This window comes from Coregonus lavaretus (assembly GCF_964263955.1).
Source record: "Coregonus lavaretus genome assembly, chromosome: 24".
Classification (NCBI taxonomy): domain Eukaryota; kingdom Metazoa; phylum Chordata; class Actinopteri; order Salmoniformes; family Salmonidae; genus Coregonus; species Coregonus lavaretus.
Genome location: NC_140011.1, coordinates 34244652 through 34257757, shown reverse-complemented (window position 1 = coordinate 34257757; position 13106 = coordinate 34244652). Strand labels below are relative to the sequence as shown.

At 44.9% G+C, this 13106-nt stretch overlaps 1 protein-coding gene across 1 annotated transcript in view; it reads right to left on the bottom strand.

Annotated features, from left to right (window-relative positions):
• Positions 1-11508, bottom strand: part of LOC311100185 (leucine-rich repeat and calponin homology domain-containing protein 2-like) — a 72915-nt gene extending 61407 nt beyond the window's left edge. The window contains exon 1 of the mRNA XM_084140991.1: positions 11259-11508. Coding sequence (XP_083997117.1) covers positions 11259-11493 — 235 coding nt within the window. The 5' untranslated portion in view covers positions 11494-11508. The remainder of the gene's footprint in view (positions 1-11258) is intronic.
• Between the last annotated feature and the right edge of the window lie 1598 nt (positions 11509-13106).

The following is a 13106-nucleotide window of genomic DNA, read 5'->3' as shown; positions in this document are numbered from 1 at the left end:
GCCATTGGTGAACAGGCCTACCACCGTCATGTTGTCAGCAAACTTGATGGAGTTGGAATCGTGCGTTGCCACAGTCGTGGGTAAACTGAGAGTACATGAGGGGGCTAAGCACACACCCCTGGGGGCCCCCCGTGTTGAGGGTCAGTGTGGCAGAGGTGTTGTTGCCTACCCTCAGCACCTGGGGTCGACCGGTCAGGAAGTCCAGGATCCAGTTGTAAAGGGAGGTGTTTAGTCCCTATGGTGTTGAATGCTGAACTGTAGTGGATGAACAGAATGATCACATAGGTATTCCTCTTGTCCAGGTGGGAGTGGGAAGTGTGGAGTGCAATTGAGATTGCATCGTTTTTAGATCTGCTGGGGCGGTATGCAAATTGGAGTGGGTCTAAGGTGTCTGTATTGATGGAGTTGATGTGTTCCATGAGTGGTGCAGTCACCTTCAGGGTAAATCACAATCAGAATGAAAAGAGTGTGGCAGCTTCATGTGTGTGTGTGAACGTGTGTGCAAAATGGGAATGAGAAAGTGTTAGTATTCTGGAGCCAGCGGAGTGTGTCTTTATATGTGTGACTGTGGGAGTGGTGGGTTGTGCAATTAGGTTGGCTGGGGAAATCTAAGAGTGTTTACATGTGTATGTGGAGAGGGTGTTGGTGTGTGTGGGAGGGAGGTGGTAGTGGTGACTGGTTAATTACCAGTTTATAAAGATACCATGTTTTGTTTTTATTTGTTGTCAGTCAGGGATCACTTGGCAGAAAGTCAAGCCACACCACTGCAGCCACACATCAACTGCCAGTGAAATACTATACTGCTCAGGAGTCACGAAACAAACCAAACACACAATCACAGAACTCAATGTTAATGTTCAAATATTCTATGATATCTACAGCATTTACCCCTAACATCCCCTCCTCTCCTTGTTTTTTGTTGGAGGGAAAGTTCTCCATCTCCTTCTCTCTCTCTCTTCTATGTGAAGTGCAGTGTGTTTTATTAATTTTTTTATTATTAAGGAACTCAGTCCGGCTTTAAACTTACTCTTGAAAGTTGTAATAGCAGAATGCACAAGGTGCAATTTCGAAATTAGGTAGTGCATCATCAGTTCCTCTTGGCATGTTAGTCATTGCATACCTTAGAGAGCTATTTATAACTTGTCAGAAATGTCCATATCAGCTAGCCCATGTCAGCTAACAATTTTTTATTTCGTTTTTGTAGCCCATAGATAGTTGTAATTTTTTAGTCACTCAAATATCACATGAATACACAGTAGACATGACAGAATGTGTAGAATCGCAGGAAATAAGCTTTAAAACCTGCAGAATTCTCTCCACCAACAAGAGGGGTGTGAACAAGTTTGTGTCATAAACAGTGCTTGTGCCAATAGAAATAGACGTGGCACGTGCGCACACACGCAGGGGCGGCGCGGGATGTTCCCCGATGCTGGAAGGGGTGCTCCGAGTGAAAAAGTTTGTGAACCCCTGGAGTAGAGTAGTGTACGGTAGAGTAGTGTACGGTAGAGTAGAGTACGGTAGAGTAGAGTACGGTAGAGTAGAGTACGGTAGAGTAGAGTACGGTAGAGTAGTGTACGGTAGAGTAGTGTACGGTAGAGTAGAGTACGGTAGAGTAGGGTACGGTAGAGTAGTGTACGGTAGAGTAGAGTACGGTAGAGTAGTGTACGGTAGAGTAGAGTACGGTAGAGTAGGGTACGGTAGAGTAGTGTACGGTAGAGTAGAGTACGGTAGAGTAGTGTACGGTAGAGTAGAGTACGGTAGAGTAGAGTACGGTAGAGTAGTGTACGGTAGAGTAGAGTACGGTAGAGTAGAGTACGGTAGAGTAGGGTAGGGGAATGCAACAGCATGCTGGCCTGTTGGCTCCAACATCTGGCCAGGTTGGGTCTCTGCTCTCCAGCCTCTCTCCCCAGGTTGGGTCTCTGCTCTCCAGCCTCTCTCCAATGTCAGGGCATCAGCTTACAGCTGATGACACACATGCGCCATCTCAGGTTCACTTATCAGGGTGATGCAAGTTTCATTGCTTGAACACATGGCAAGAGTGTTGCTTGAACACATAGCCTAGGCCTATGTTGACACCTCCTGCAATGACCCAACACACTAGAGAACAATGTAATTGGCATTTTATCTAACTCTTTAAGAAACTCTATGTTTCTATGTTAAAAGTTTTGAAGCATTCCCAAAGTATTCTTCAAAGGGAATTCATTGAACTTTGATTGTATTCTGTCTTGTGGTTCGATATTCCCGAATTCTATCTTTGATGATTCTATTTGAGAGTTCCGATCTGTTCGGAGGATTCCGTCTAGGATAATTCTGTCTGGAACTAGAGTGGGAGGGTTCGGTCTGAGAAGGCTCTATCCACTGAGTGTATTCTATACACGGTTCTGTCATCAGGCATTCCGTCATAGAAAAATTATGTCTGGAAGTTTGGTTTGGAAGGATTCTGTTTTAGAAGGTTCTGTCTGAAAGGGTTCCGCTTGAGGGTTTAAGGAAATGTGATCTACTATTGGGTTCATGTCTTCTTAGAGCATTGTATAAGCAAGAGTTTTGCATAAGACAAGGCAAAACAAAACAAAGTGAGAGTTTGCATTTATCCTCCATGAAAAAGAGTGAAGTCTTGTCAAAGTTCCTGTCCTGGCTTGCCCAACCATCCATCTGTAATATGTAATCTCACCAAAACCAAATAGAGCATGCTTTTTCTGGAGTAATGCTTCATTTTTATATAAATTATTTTCTTGACTGGCAGTGTGCTTTACAACAGTGGAGGCTGTTGAGGGGAGGACGGCGCCGGAGAAGATGGCTGCCGTTTTACAGCCCTCTAACCAATTTTACTATTATGTGTGTTTTTCCGCGTTATTTGTAATTTATATTGTACATAATGTTTCTGCCATCGTCTCTTATAACCAAAAAGAGCTTCTGGATATCAGGACAGCGATTACTCACCTCGTATTGGATGAAGATTTTTTCTTCAATGAGGCGGCCGCGAAGGATATCCTACAGACACCCGACAAGGCCCAAATCCCCGTCATTCGCATGAGGAAGAGACGGAGATATCGTGGACGTAGGTCGGGGTGCCTTGTAAGGATCCGACGGCGAGCGAGTAAACTGCCTCTCCCATCAATCCTATTAGCCAATCTTCAATCATTTGAGAATAAATTGGATGACCTAAGATTACGGTTATCCTACCAACGGGACATTAAAAACAGTAATATCTTATGTTTCACCGAGTCGTGGCTGAACGATGACATGGACAACATACAGCTAGCGGGCTATACGCTACATCGGCAGGATAGAACGGCTGACTCCGGTAAGACAATGGGTGGCGGTCTGTGTATATTTGTAAACAACAGCTGGTGCACAAAATCTAATACTAAGGAAGTCTTGAGGTTTTGCTCGCCTAAGGTAGAGTATCTTATGATAAGCTATAGACCACACTATTTACCAAAAGAGTTTTCATCTATATTTTTCATAGCTGTCTATTTACCACCACAAACCAATGCTGGCATTAAGATTGCACTGAATGAGCTGTATAAGGCCATAAATCAACAGGAAAACGCTCATCCAGAGGCATCGCTCCTAGTGGCCGGGGACTTTAATGCAGGGAAACTTAAATCCGTTCTACCTAATTTCTACCAGCATGTTAAATGTGCAACCAGAGGAAAAAAAACTCTAGACCACCTTTACTCCACACACAGAGACGCATACAAAGCTCTCCCTCGCCCTCCATTTGGCAAATCTGACCATAACTCTATCCTCCTGATTCCTGCTTAAAAGCAAAAACTAAAGCAGGAAGCACCAGTGACTCGGTTAATAAAAAAGTGGTCAGATGACGCAGATGCTAAGCTACAGGACTGTTTTGCTAGCACAGACTGGAACATGTTCCGGGATTCTTCAGATAGCATTGAGGAGTACACCACATCAGTCACTGGCTTCATCAATAAGTGCATCGATGATGTCGTCCCCACAGTGACCGTACGTACATACCCCAACCAGAAGCCATGGATTACAGGAAACATCCGCACTGAGCTAAAGGGTAGAGCTGCCGATTTCAAGGAGCGGGACTCTAACCCGGACGCTTATAAGAAATCCCACTATGCCCTCCGACGAACCATCAAACAGGCAAAGAGTCAATACAGGACTAAGATTGAATCATACTACACCGGCTCTGACGCTCGTCGGATGTGGCAGGGCTTGAAAACTATTACAGACTACAAAGGGAAGCACAGCCGCGAGCTGCTCAGTGACACAAGACTTCCTGACGAGCTAAACCACTTCTATGCTCGCTTCGAGGCAAGCATCACTGAAGCATGCATGAGAGCACCAGCTGTTCCGGATGACTATGTGATCACGTTCTCCGTAGCCGATGTGAGTAAGGCCGCAGGGCCAGACGGATTACCAGGACGTGTACTCCGAGCATGTGCTGACCAACTGGCAAGTGTCTTCACTGACATTTTCAACATGCCCCTGACTGAGTCTGTAATACCAACATGTTTCAAGCAGACCACCATAGTCCCCGTGCCCAAGGACACTAAGATAACCTGCCTAAATGACTACCGACCCGTAGCACTGACGTCTGTAGCTATGAAGTGCTTTGAAAGGCTGGTCATGGCTCACATCAACACCATTATCGCAGAAACCCTAGACCCACTCCAATATGCATACCGCCCCAACAGATCCACAGATGATACAATCTCTATTGCACTCCACACTGCCCTTTCCCACCTGGACAAGAGGAACACCTACGTGAGAATGCTATTCATTGACTACAGCTCAGCATTCAACACCATAGTGCCCTCAAAGCTCATCACTAAGCTAGGGATCCTGGGACTAAACACCTCCCTCTGCAACTGGATCCTGGACTTCCTGACGGGCCGCCCCCAGGTGGTAAGGGTAGGTGACAACACATCTGCCACACTGATCCTCAACACGTGGGCCCCTCAGGGGTGTGTGCTCAGTCCCCTCCTGTACTCCCTGTTCACCCATGACTGTATGGCCAGGCACGACTCCAACACCATCATTAAGTTTGCCGACGACACAACAGTGGTAGGCCTGATCACCGACAACGATGAGACAGCCTATAGGGAGGAGGTCAGAGACCTGGCCATGTGGTGCCAGGATAACAACCTCTCCCTCAACGTGACCAAGACAAAGGAGATGATTGTGGACTACAGGAAAAAAAAGAGGACTGAGCACGCCCCCATTCTCATCAACGGGCTGTAGTGGAACAGGTTGAGAGCTTCAAGTTCCTTGGTGTCCACATCACCAACAAACTATCATGGTCCAAACTCACCAAGACAGTCGTGAAGAGGGCATGACAAAGCCTATTCCCCCTCAGGAGACTGAAAAGATTTGGCATGGGTCCTCAGATCCTCAAAAACTTCTACAGCTGCACCATCGAGGGCATCCTGACTGGTTGCATCACCGCCTGGTATGGCAACTACTTGGCCTCCGACCACAAGGCACTACAGAGGGTAGTGCGTACGGCCCAGTACATCACTGGGGCCAAGCTTCCTGCCATCCAGGACTTCTATACCAGGCGGTGTCAGAGGAAGGCCCTCAACATTTTCAAAGACTCCAGCCACCCTAGTCATAGACTGTTCTCTCTGCTACCGCACGGCAAGCGGTACCGGAGTGCCAAGTCTAGGTCCAAAAGACTTCTCAACAGCTTCTACCCCCAAGCCATAAGACTCCTGAACAGCTAATCATGGCTACCCGGACTATTCGCACTGCCCCCCCACCCCCAACCCACACCCCATCTTTTTACGCTGCTGCTACTCTGTTAATTATTTATGCATAGTCACTTTAACTCTACCCACATGTACATATTACTTCAACTACCTCAACTAGCCGGTGCCCCCGCACATTGACTCTGCACCGGTACCCCCCTGTATATATAGCCTCCCTACTGTTATTTCATTTTACTTCTGCTCTTTTTTTCCTCAACACTTTTTTTTGTTTGTTTTATTTTACTTTTTTATTAAAAATAAATGCACTGTTGGTTAAGGGCTTTAAGTAAGCATTTCACTGTAATGTCTGCACCTGTTGTATTCGGCGCATGTGGCCAATAAAATTTGATTTGATTTGATTTGGAACGGAGCGAATGGCATCAAACATATGGAAACCATGTGTGTGATGTATTTTATACCATTTCACTGATTCCACTCCAGCCATTACCACGAGCCCGTCCTCCCCAATTAAGGTGCCACCAACCTCCTGTGCTGTACAAGAATTCGCTACTAGCTTACAATATCAACGATAAGTCATCATCATTAAAACCTTTTCTTTAGATGATCTGTCAGGTGTTTTTCCAAGTAACTACTGATACTTTCTTCCTAAAACTAAAATAGACCTGTTTCTTTTTCTGAACTAGCAATCGTGTACTTGGAAATAATTTAGAACACATTATTCATGCGACTGATACATTTCTCCTTTCATCTCACCAGTGTTCTTTGAACAGGACTATCTCCATCTGCCAGTTGAATTTTGGTTGAGGATTTGATGATGCCAGCTTAAAAAAAGATATACCTTCCATTTCTTTCTGGTGTTTTTTTTCTCAAAGATGACAAAGTCATCATCAAGAGGAATCCCTTGTGAAAATGTCAAAAATAAGTTATAAAAAATTCTGAGCATATTCTCTTCCTACAAAATCATTTTCTTCACTGTTCACTTTTCCTCACATTCTACACTATAATGTGTTCCAATCATGTGTGAATGAAAATGCACCTGCTATAAAATAAAACAGCCTTCTTTATCCATCTGAAAGGGACCGCTTGTCCTCCACTTATTTGGTGGTCCTCTGTAGCTCAATTGGTAGAGCATGGCATTTGTAACGCCAGGGTAGTGGGTTCGATCCCCGGGACCACCCATAGGTAAAAATGTATGCGCACATGACTGTAAGTCGCTTTGGATAAAAGCATCTGCTAAATGGCATATTATTATTATTATTATTATTATTATTATTATTATTATTATTATTATTATTATTATTTAACTGCACTAGTCTGCAGCATATATTTCCTTTTATAGAAACAGAGGCGAGAAAAAGGTTAATGTAGTAGCACTGATCAAACACACCATGCCCATAGATAGACCCATAGCAGTGCATTTAGCCAACTGTCTTCTGGCCTTATATCATTTCTGCAACATCACTCTAAATTACTATCAACACTGCATGCATTCAATCTCAACATGGACCGCAACTATCTGGTCGTTCACAGGTCCTCCCTACCCCCACATTGAAATAACTTGTCAAGTATATTTTCATCGGCAGGTGTTGCCTTCGATAGTGCCAATGATGAGAACATCACATCCCACCTGATTAATCACACAACAAGCCTGCTCTCTCACCAATACACACACACCCAGCCACGCCAGAAAGCGCACACAGACTTCCTGTCGTCTTCGCAGCTTCTCAAGACTAGGTCGGTATCATGCATTTTTTCACACATTGCTCTGTTATACAGTATTTCACATAACACTGCTATCATTAAGTGCTGAAACTAAAGCACAATGCCGTCATGTCACAAGAGTCAAGTCAGTCCGATCACTTGAGGAACTGATAAACTGAAGTAAGTATGTTTGTATGTAGTAGCTAACAAATGCATCTCATTCCAAAAATAGACATCAAGTAGCTCGTTAGTCAGACTGAGGGAACATTCCATGTATAATTCAGCCACAGCACTTCAAAGTACGCTTGAATAAATCAACATCTCTGATGCAGTCCGGTACGCCTACTGTATGTCTCTCCTATCTAAGTAGAGGGGACTCTTGCATTTAGGACCCAAATCCTTACCTACAAAGGTACGCAATAAATCCCAATTAACTTTATTACTCAATATGCATTGTTAACTAAGACCTTTATGCAACCTGGTTTAATCATTGCCCTAACATCACAGGCTAGTATCTATCTGCAATCTGAGCCAGAGGCTGCTGTCTAGGCTGGTGTTTTCCATTTACCCAGACATCAGGCACACTGGCCTGTGTGAACTTCTCAGTGTTTGAATTTGCCAAATAGTTGCCCACCTGAGTAGCCTACATTGCCTTGCCTGGCTACCCAAACTCCTTGCTCCGGCCAAAAGCTACGCCACACCCACGGACATTAGTTTCTTCTCCCCAATGAGTCTGGATCGGAGTACCTCCCCGATGATTTCTAGAATGGAAATCCATTCTAGACCGTCTGATTGGTCCCAGAAACCGATGGGTTGGGCCAGAGCCAGAACACACATGGGTAAAGAGGCATTTAGAAAATTAATAATTGGTTTTGATACTCTGATTGGTTAGAGATTATCCAAATCGCTGATGACTTTGTTTTGTACAACACCCCTCATTTTGACGTCACCCCAAATGACTTCAGTGATCAGTCTCAGACTGAAGTATGTAGCGAACGATAGTGCAGCGGAATAATTAAGTTTGAGTCGTAAGGCAATACACGCTGCCCACCAAGACCATGCAATGGCATAATTACAGACACCCACACCACAAATATAAATACACAGAAACACAAATCAACTCATATACCCTGTGACAGACACTTCCTCATGAGTTAGACTCTGGGTCTGCAAAAGGAAGAATCTCAGTTCCCTCTGAAACCAGGGACTTGTTTGGAAACTGTGTGTGTGTGTGTGTGTGTGTGTGTTAATTCAGGAGCTGACAGGGTTGACCCAGAAACAACAGCCAGTTTTGTTTTGGCACGTTGAGCACTAAATTCACATGGGCAATAACTTCACATGAGGCACTAACTCCACATGAGGCACTAACTCCACATGAGGCACTAACTCCACGAGGCACTAACTCCACATGAGTTACTAACTCCACATGGGGCACTAACTCCACATGGGGCACTAACTCCACATGGGGCACTAACTCCACGAGGCACTAACCCTCACATGGGCCACTAACTCCACATGGGCCACTAACTCCACATGAGGCAATAACTCCACATGAGGCACTAACTCCACATGAGGCACTAACTCCACATGAGGCACTAACTCCACGAGGCACTAACTCCACATGGGGCACTAACTCCACATGGGGCACTAACTCCACATGGGGCACTAACTCCACATGGGGCACTAACTCCACGAGGCACTAACCCTCACATGGGCCACTAACTCCACATGGGCCACTAACTGCACATGGGCCACTAACTCCACATGAGGCACTAACTGCACATGGGCCACTAACTCCACATGGGCAATAACTCCACATGAGGCAATAACTCCACATGGGCCACTAACTGCACATGGGCCACTAACTCCACATGGGCAATAACTCCACATGGGCCACTAACTCCACATGAGGCAATAACTCCACATGAGGCAATAACTCCACATGAGGCAATAACTCCACATGGGCCACTAACTCCACGAGGCACTAACTCCACATGGGCACTAACTCCACATGAGGCACTAACTCCACATGGGCAATAACTCCACAAGGCACTAACTCCACATGGGCAATCAGTCCACATGACGCACTAACTCCACATGAGGCACTAACTCCACGAGGCACTAACTCCACATGGGGCACTAACTCCACATGGGGCACTAACTCCACATGGGGCACTAACTCCACGAGGCACTAACTCCACATGAGGCACTAACTCCACATGAGGCACTAACTCCACATGAGGCACTAACTCCACATGAGGCACTAACTCCACATGGGCAATAACTCCACATGGGCAATAACTCCACATGAGGCACTAACTCCACCAATGAGGCCTTGATGGGAAATGGCTGCAACCTAAACAGACAGTACTTCACATACACACACATGATTAATGCCCTTTAGAATTGTGGTCATGACATTACATTACTGACACAGACATTCATAGTAGCCTTGACATATTAACCCCACTTTAGTCTCCAGGGGGGGAAAAAGTACAGCCAAGACCAAGCCAGGGCTCTACAGTGTGACCATTTTACTCGTATATGCGCCTAAATATATTTTGCTGTGCAACCTGGAATTGTAATTTAGAGAAGAATAAAAAAATCACCCAGATGATAATTGTTGTAATGATTACTTTACTGTACCGCAGCCCCTGAGCACCATGGAGAATACACTGAGGGCATGTTCATGACCGTCATGCTTGCACCATTACTACAAAGAAAACGGCTTGTTACCGCAAATATTTTTCATTGTGCTCCTACATTTCTTTGTGTGCACCTAAAATTTTTTATTTAGGCGCACACGTGCTCCCTGTAAAAAAGGTCAGTGTGTAGAGCCCTGGACCAAACTTGAAGCACAGTATGTGGATCTGTTATCTGCCTCAACACCACCATCAATGATTCCACCACCTGGCTGCAGAGGCCCCACAATCAGGCACCAAATGCATGATGTACAGTTGGCTATTATATACACTACAGTGTGGGAAACCAGCCGCATCATTTCATATGACAAATGAATGCTTCATTCTGCCACCCAAAAATATGGATTAAATAAACATGTAGGCTATGGATCATGTATAGCCTAGGCCTGCTATGTGTTCAACCACATGAATAGCCTACATGATATTTGGCCCCTTGAGAGAAAAAAATATACTTACTAATTTCATATTTATTTACTTAAATTAGGTTACTAGAATTATATCCAAAAGAAATTAAACGAATGGGTATGTTCAATCCAAATCTATCTCGTATAAGAGGGAAATGCGTCCATACACCCATTCTAGAGGCTATGGAGACGGTGCATCTTTTGTCTTGGGCTGCCGGAGACAAAATAGCCTCTCAGTGAACATGCTCCAAAAATGACATTCCATATTCATTGGGTAAGGTTTTACTATTCATCTCCCCATTCGCTGATAATTTGCTTCACCTAGTCGGGCTACTCACCATCTAAATGTAGGTTAATGTAAAGCAGCTCTATCGCCCTGACTGAGTTGCGCTTATCATTTCATTCATGAATGTGGTCTCAACAGGAGAGCGATAGAGGAGCAGGCGATGGAGACGAGCCGTTGCCGCGGCACTGCCAGCACAATTCTAGAGGACGTGAATACTACCGCACATTTTTACACATTGAGCTCAGCTTTTCTACGAAGACAATATGGTAAGAAAGACAATGCAAAACTGTGTGTCTATTGCACTGTAAATAAAACAGAGCAGTTGGTGAAAACATACAAATGGACCATAGTAATAAGGAAATGAAGTGCGCACCACGCTCAATTGTATCAATTTTGGATACTTTGTTCCATCGCACGCCTATTTGTTGAACCAGCTGAGGCCAGCAAGGTCTCAAGAGCACGCAGCATTTCGGAAACCCACCTGCCTGTGTTGTATCAGTAAGATCATAGCTCAGTCCAGGGTAGTCTCTCAGCTTCCTCCCGCTAAGATTCAACGTTCCTGAGCACACGGAATCCTCCAGAGCGCGGTCTAAGCTCCGGGTCGTGTGGAGATGGTGCTGATGCTGGTTGATCCCCGGGTTCCAGTGAGGTCCGTTGGATAAGTGATGGTTTGGAAGAGCCGTTACAGCTCCCACACCTCCCTGACTCGACGCCATTTTCACAAGAGGAATTACAATAATAACAGAGGCGGTTTCTACGCCCATGCGCAAAAGGCACACACTCCAGGGACGTTAGGGGAAGTGCATCTTAGAGGGCGTGGGCGCGGGACGACGACGACGACGACGTGTGGTATAGAGAGGTGCAAGCCTTTTCTTATCTGAGAGAAGTATAATCACATATGTGCCATTACCTGTGTATAAAGTCAGTTACAGACCTATATGAAATGTTTAAAATGTAGAACCCCAGGTCCTACATTTTTAAACATTTCATACAGGTCTGTACAGGGTCTTGTTATAACTCAGTTTATAGACAGGTAATGGCACAGATGTGATTACAGATGGGAAAACAGCTCACTTCCTGCAATTTCTACACATTTTGCCATGAGGCTGAGAGAAAATGTTGCTGTTTTAAAGCTAATGGTGTGTTCATATGCTATCTCCAGGGAGGCCTCAGCCCAAAAAATAAGTTAAAGAAGAGTTAAGTTTGTGTCTTTATTGTTGCACTAGCTAAGTCTTATTGAACAATACAATTGTTTTCATTTGACTCATAAGTAAGCATCTTGGTCTGATATGGACCTACATCACAGGCTACATACATCAACAGACCTCAGTAAACTGATTTCTTATTCTCCTTTAGTCTTTATGTAATATATCACTTTCATCTGTGGTGTTTATGTAGGCCTGCTATTGAAACCCCATCCTGCTAAGATCACAGGGGAGCTCATCCATTATTGTCATATTGTATTGAACAGTGCAGACATAATGCCACTGTAATTTTGGATCCCATTAGCTCCCCTTACACATAATGGATTCAGGTTCTCAAATGACAAGGGAAAGTGAGTAATTTCAGCTTGGAGGGCATGCTTCAATTGTCAGTGACTGTTTCTACCCTCATCCAAAACACAGCTTTACTTTCCTGTTCCCAGAGGACATCATCAAACTGAACAAAAAAAGAGCGCAAGATGAAGAAGGCTGCCAACAACTCAAGAAACTAGACAGGGCAATACAACAGCTGAAATGTCCTTTCAGACAAGCTACTGTATTGGTCATCTCTTGCAAATCTTTCCATATGATGCCATTCTCATTACCATGTCACCTATCACACTCTTGGAGAAAGGAGCTGATTTAGTATTATACTATGGCTCTGTTTTTAGGACCCTACAGACCTACAAATCCGGGCTCTGGCTGGGCCACTCAAGGACATTCAGAGACTTGTCTCAAAGCCACTCCAGCGTTGTCTTGGCTGTGTGCTTAGGGTCGTTGTCCTGTTGGAAGGTGAACCTTCACCCCAGTCTAAGGTCCTGAGCGCTCTGGAGCAGATTTTCATCAAGGATCTCTCTGTATTTTGCTCCGTTCATCTTTGCCTCGATCCTGACTAGACTCCCAGTCCCTGCCGCTGAAAAACATCCCTACAGCATGATGCTGCCACCACAATGCTTCACCGTAAGGATGGTATTGGCCAGGTGATGAGCGGTGCCTGGTTTCCTCCAGATGTGACGCTTGGCATTCAGGCCAAATAGTTCAATCTTGGTTTCATCAGACCAGAGAATCTTGTTTCTCATGGTCTGAGAGTCCTTTAGGTGCCTTTTGGCAAACTCCAAGCGGGCTGT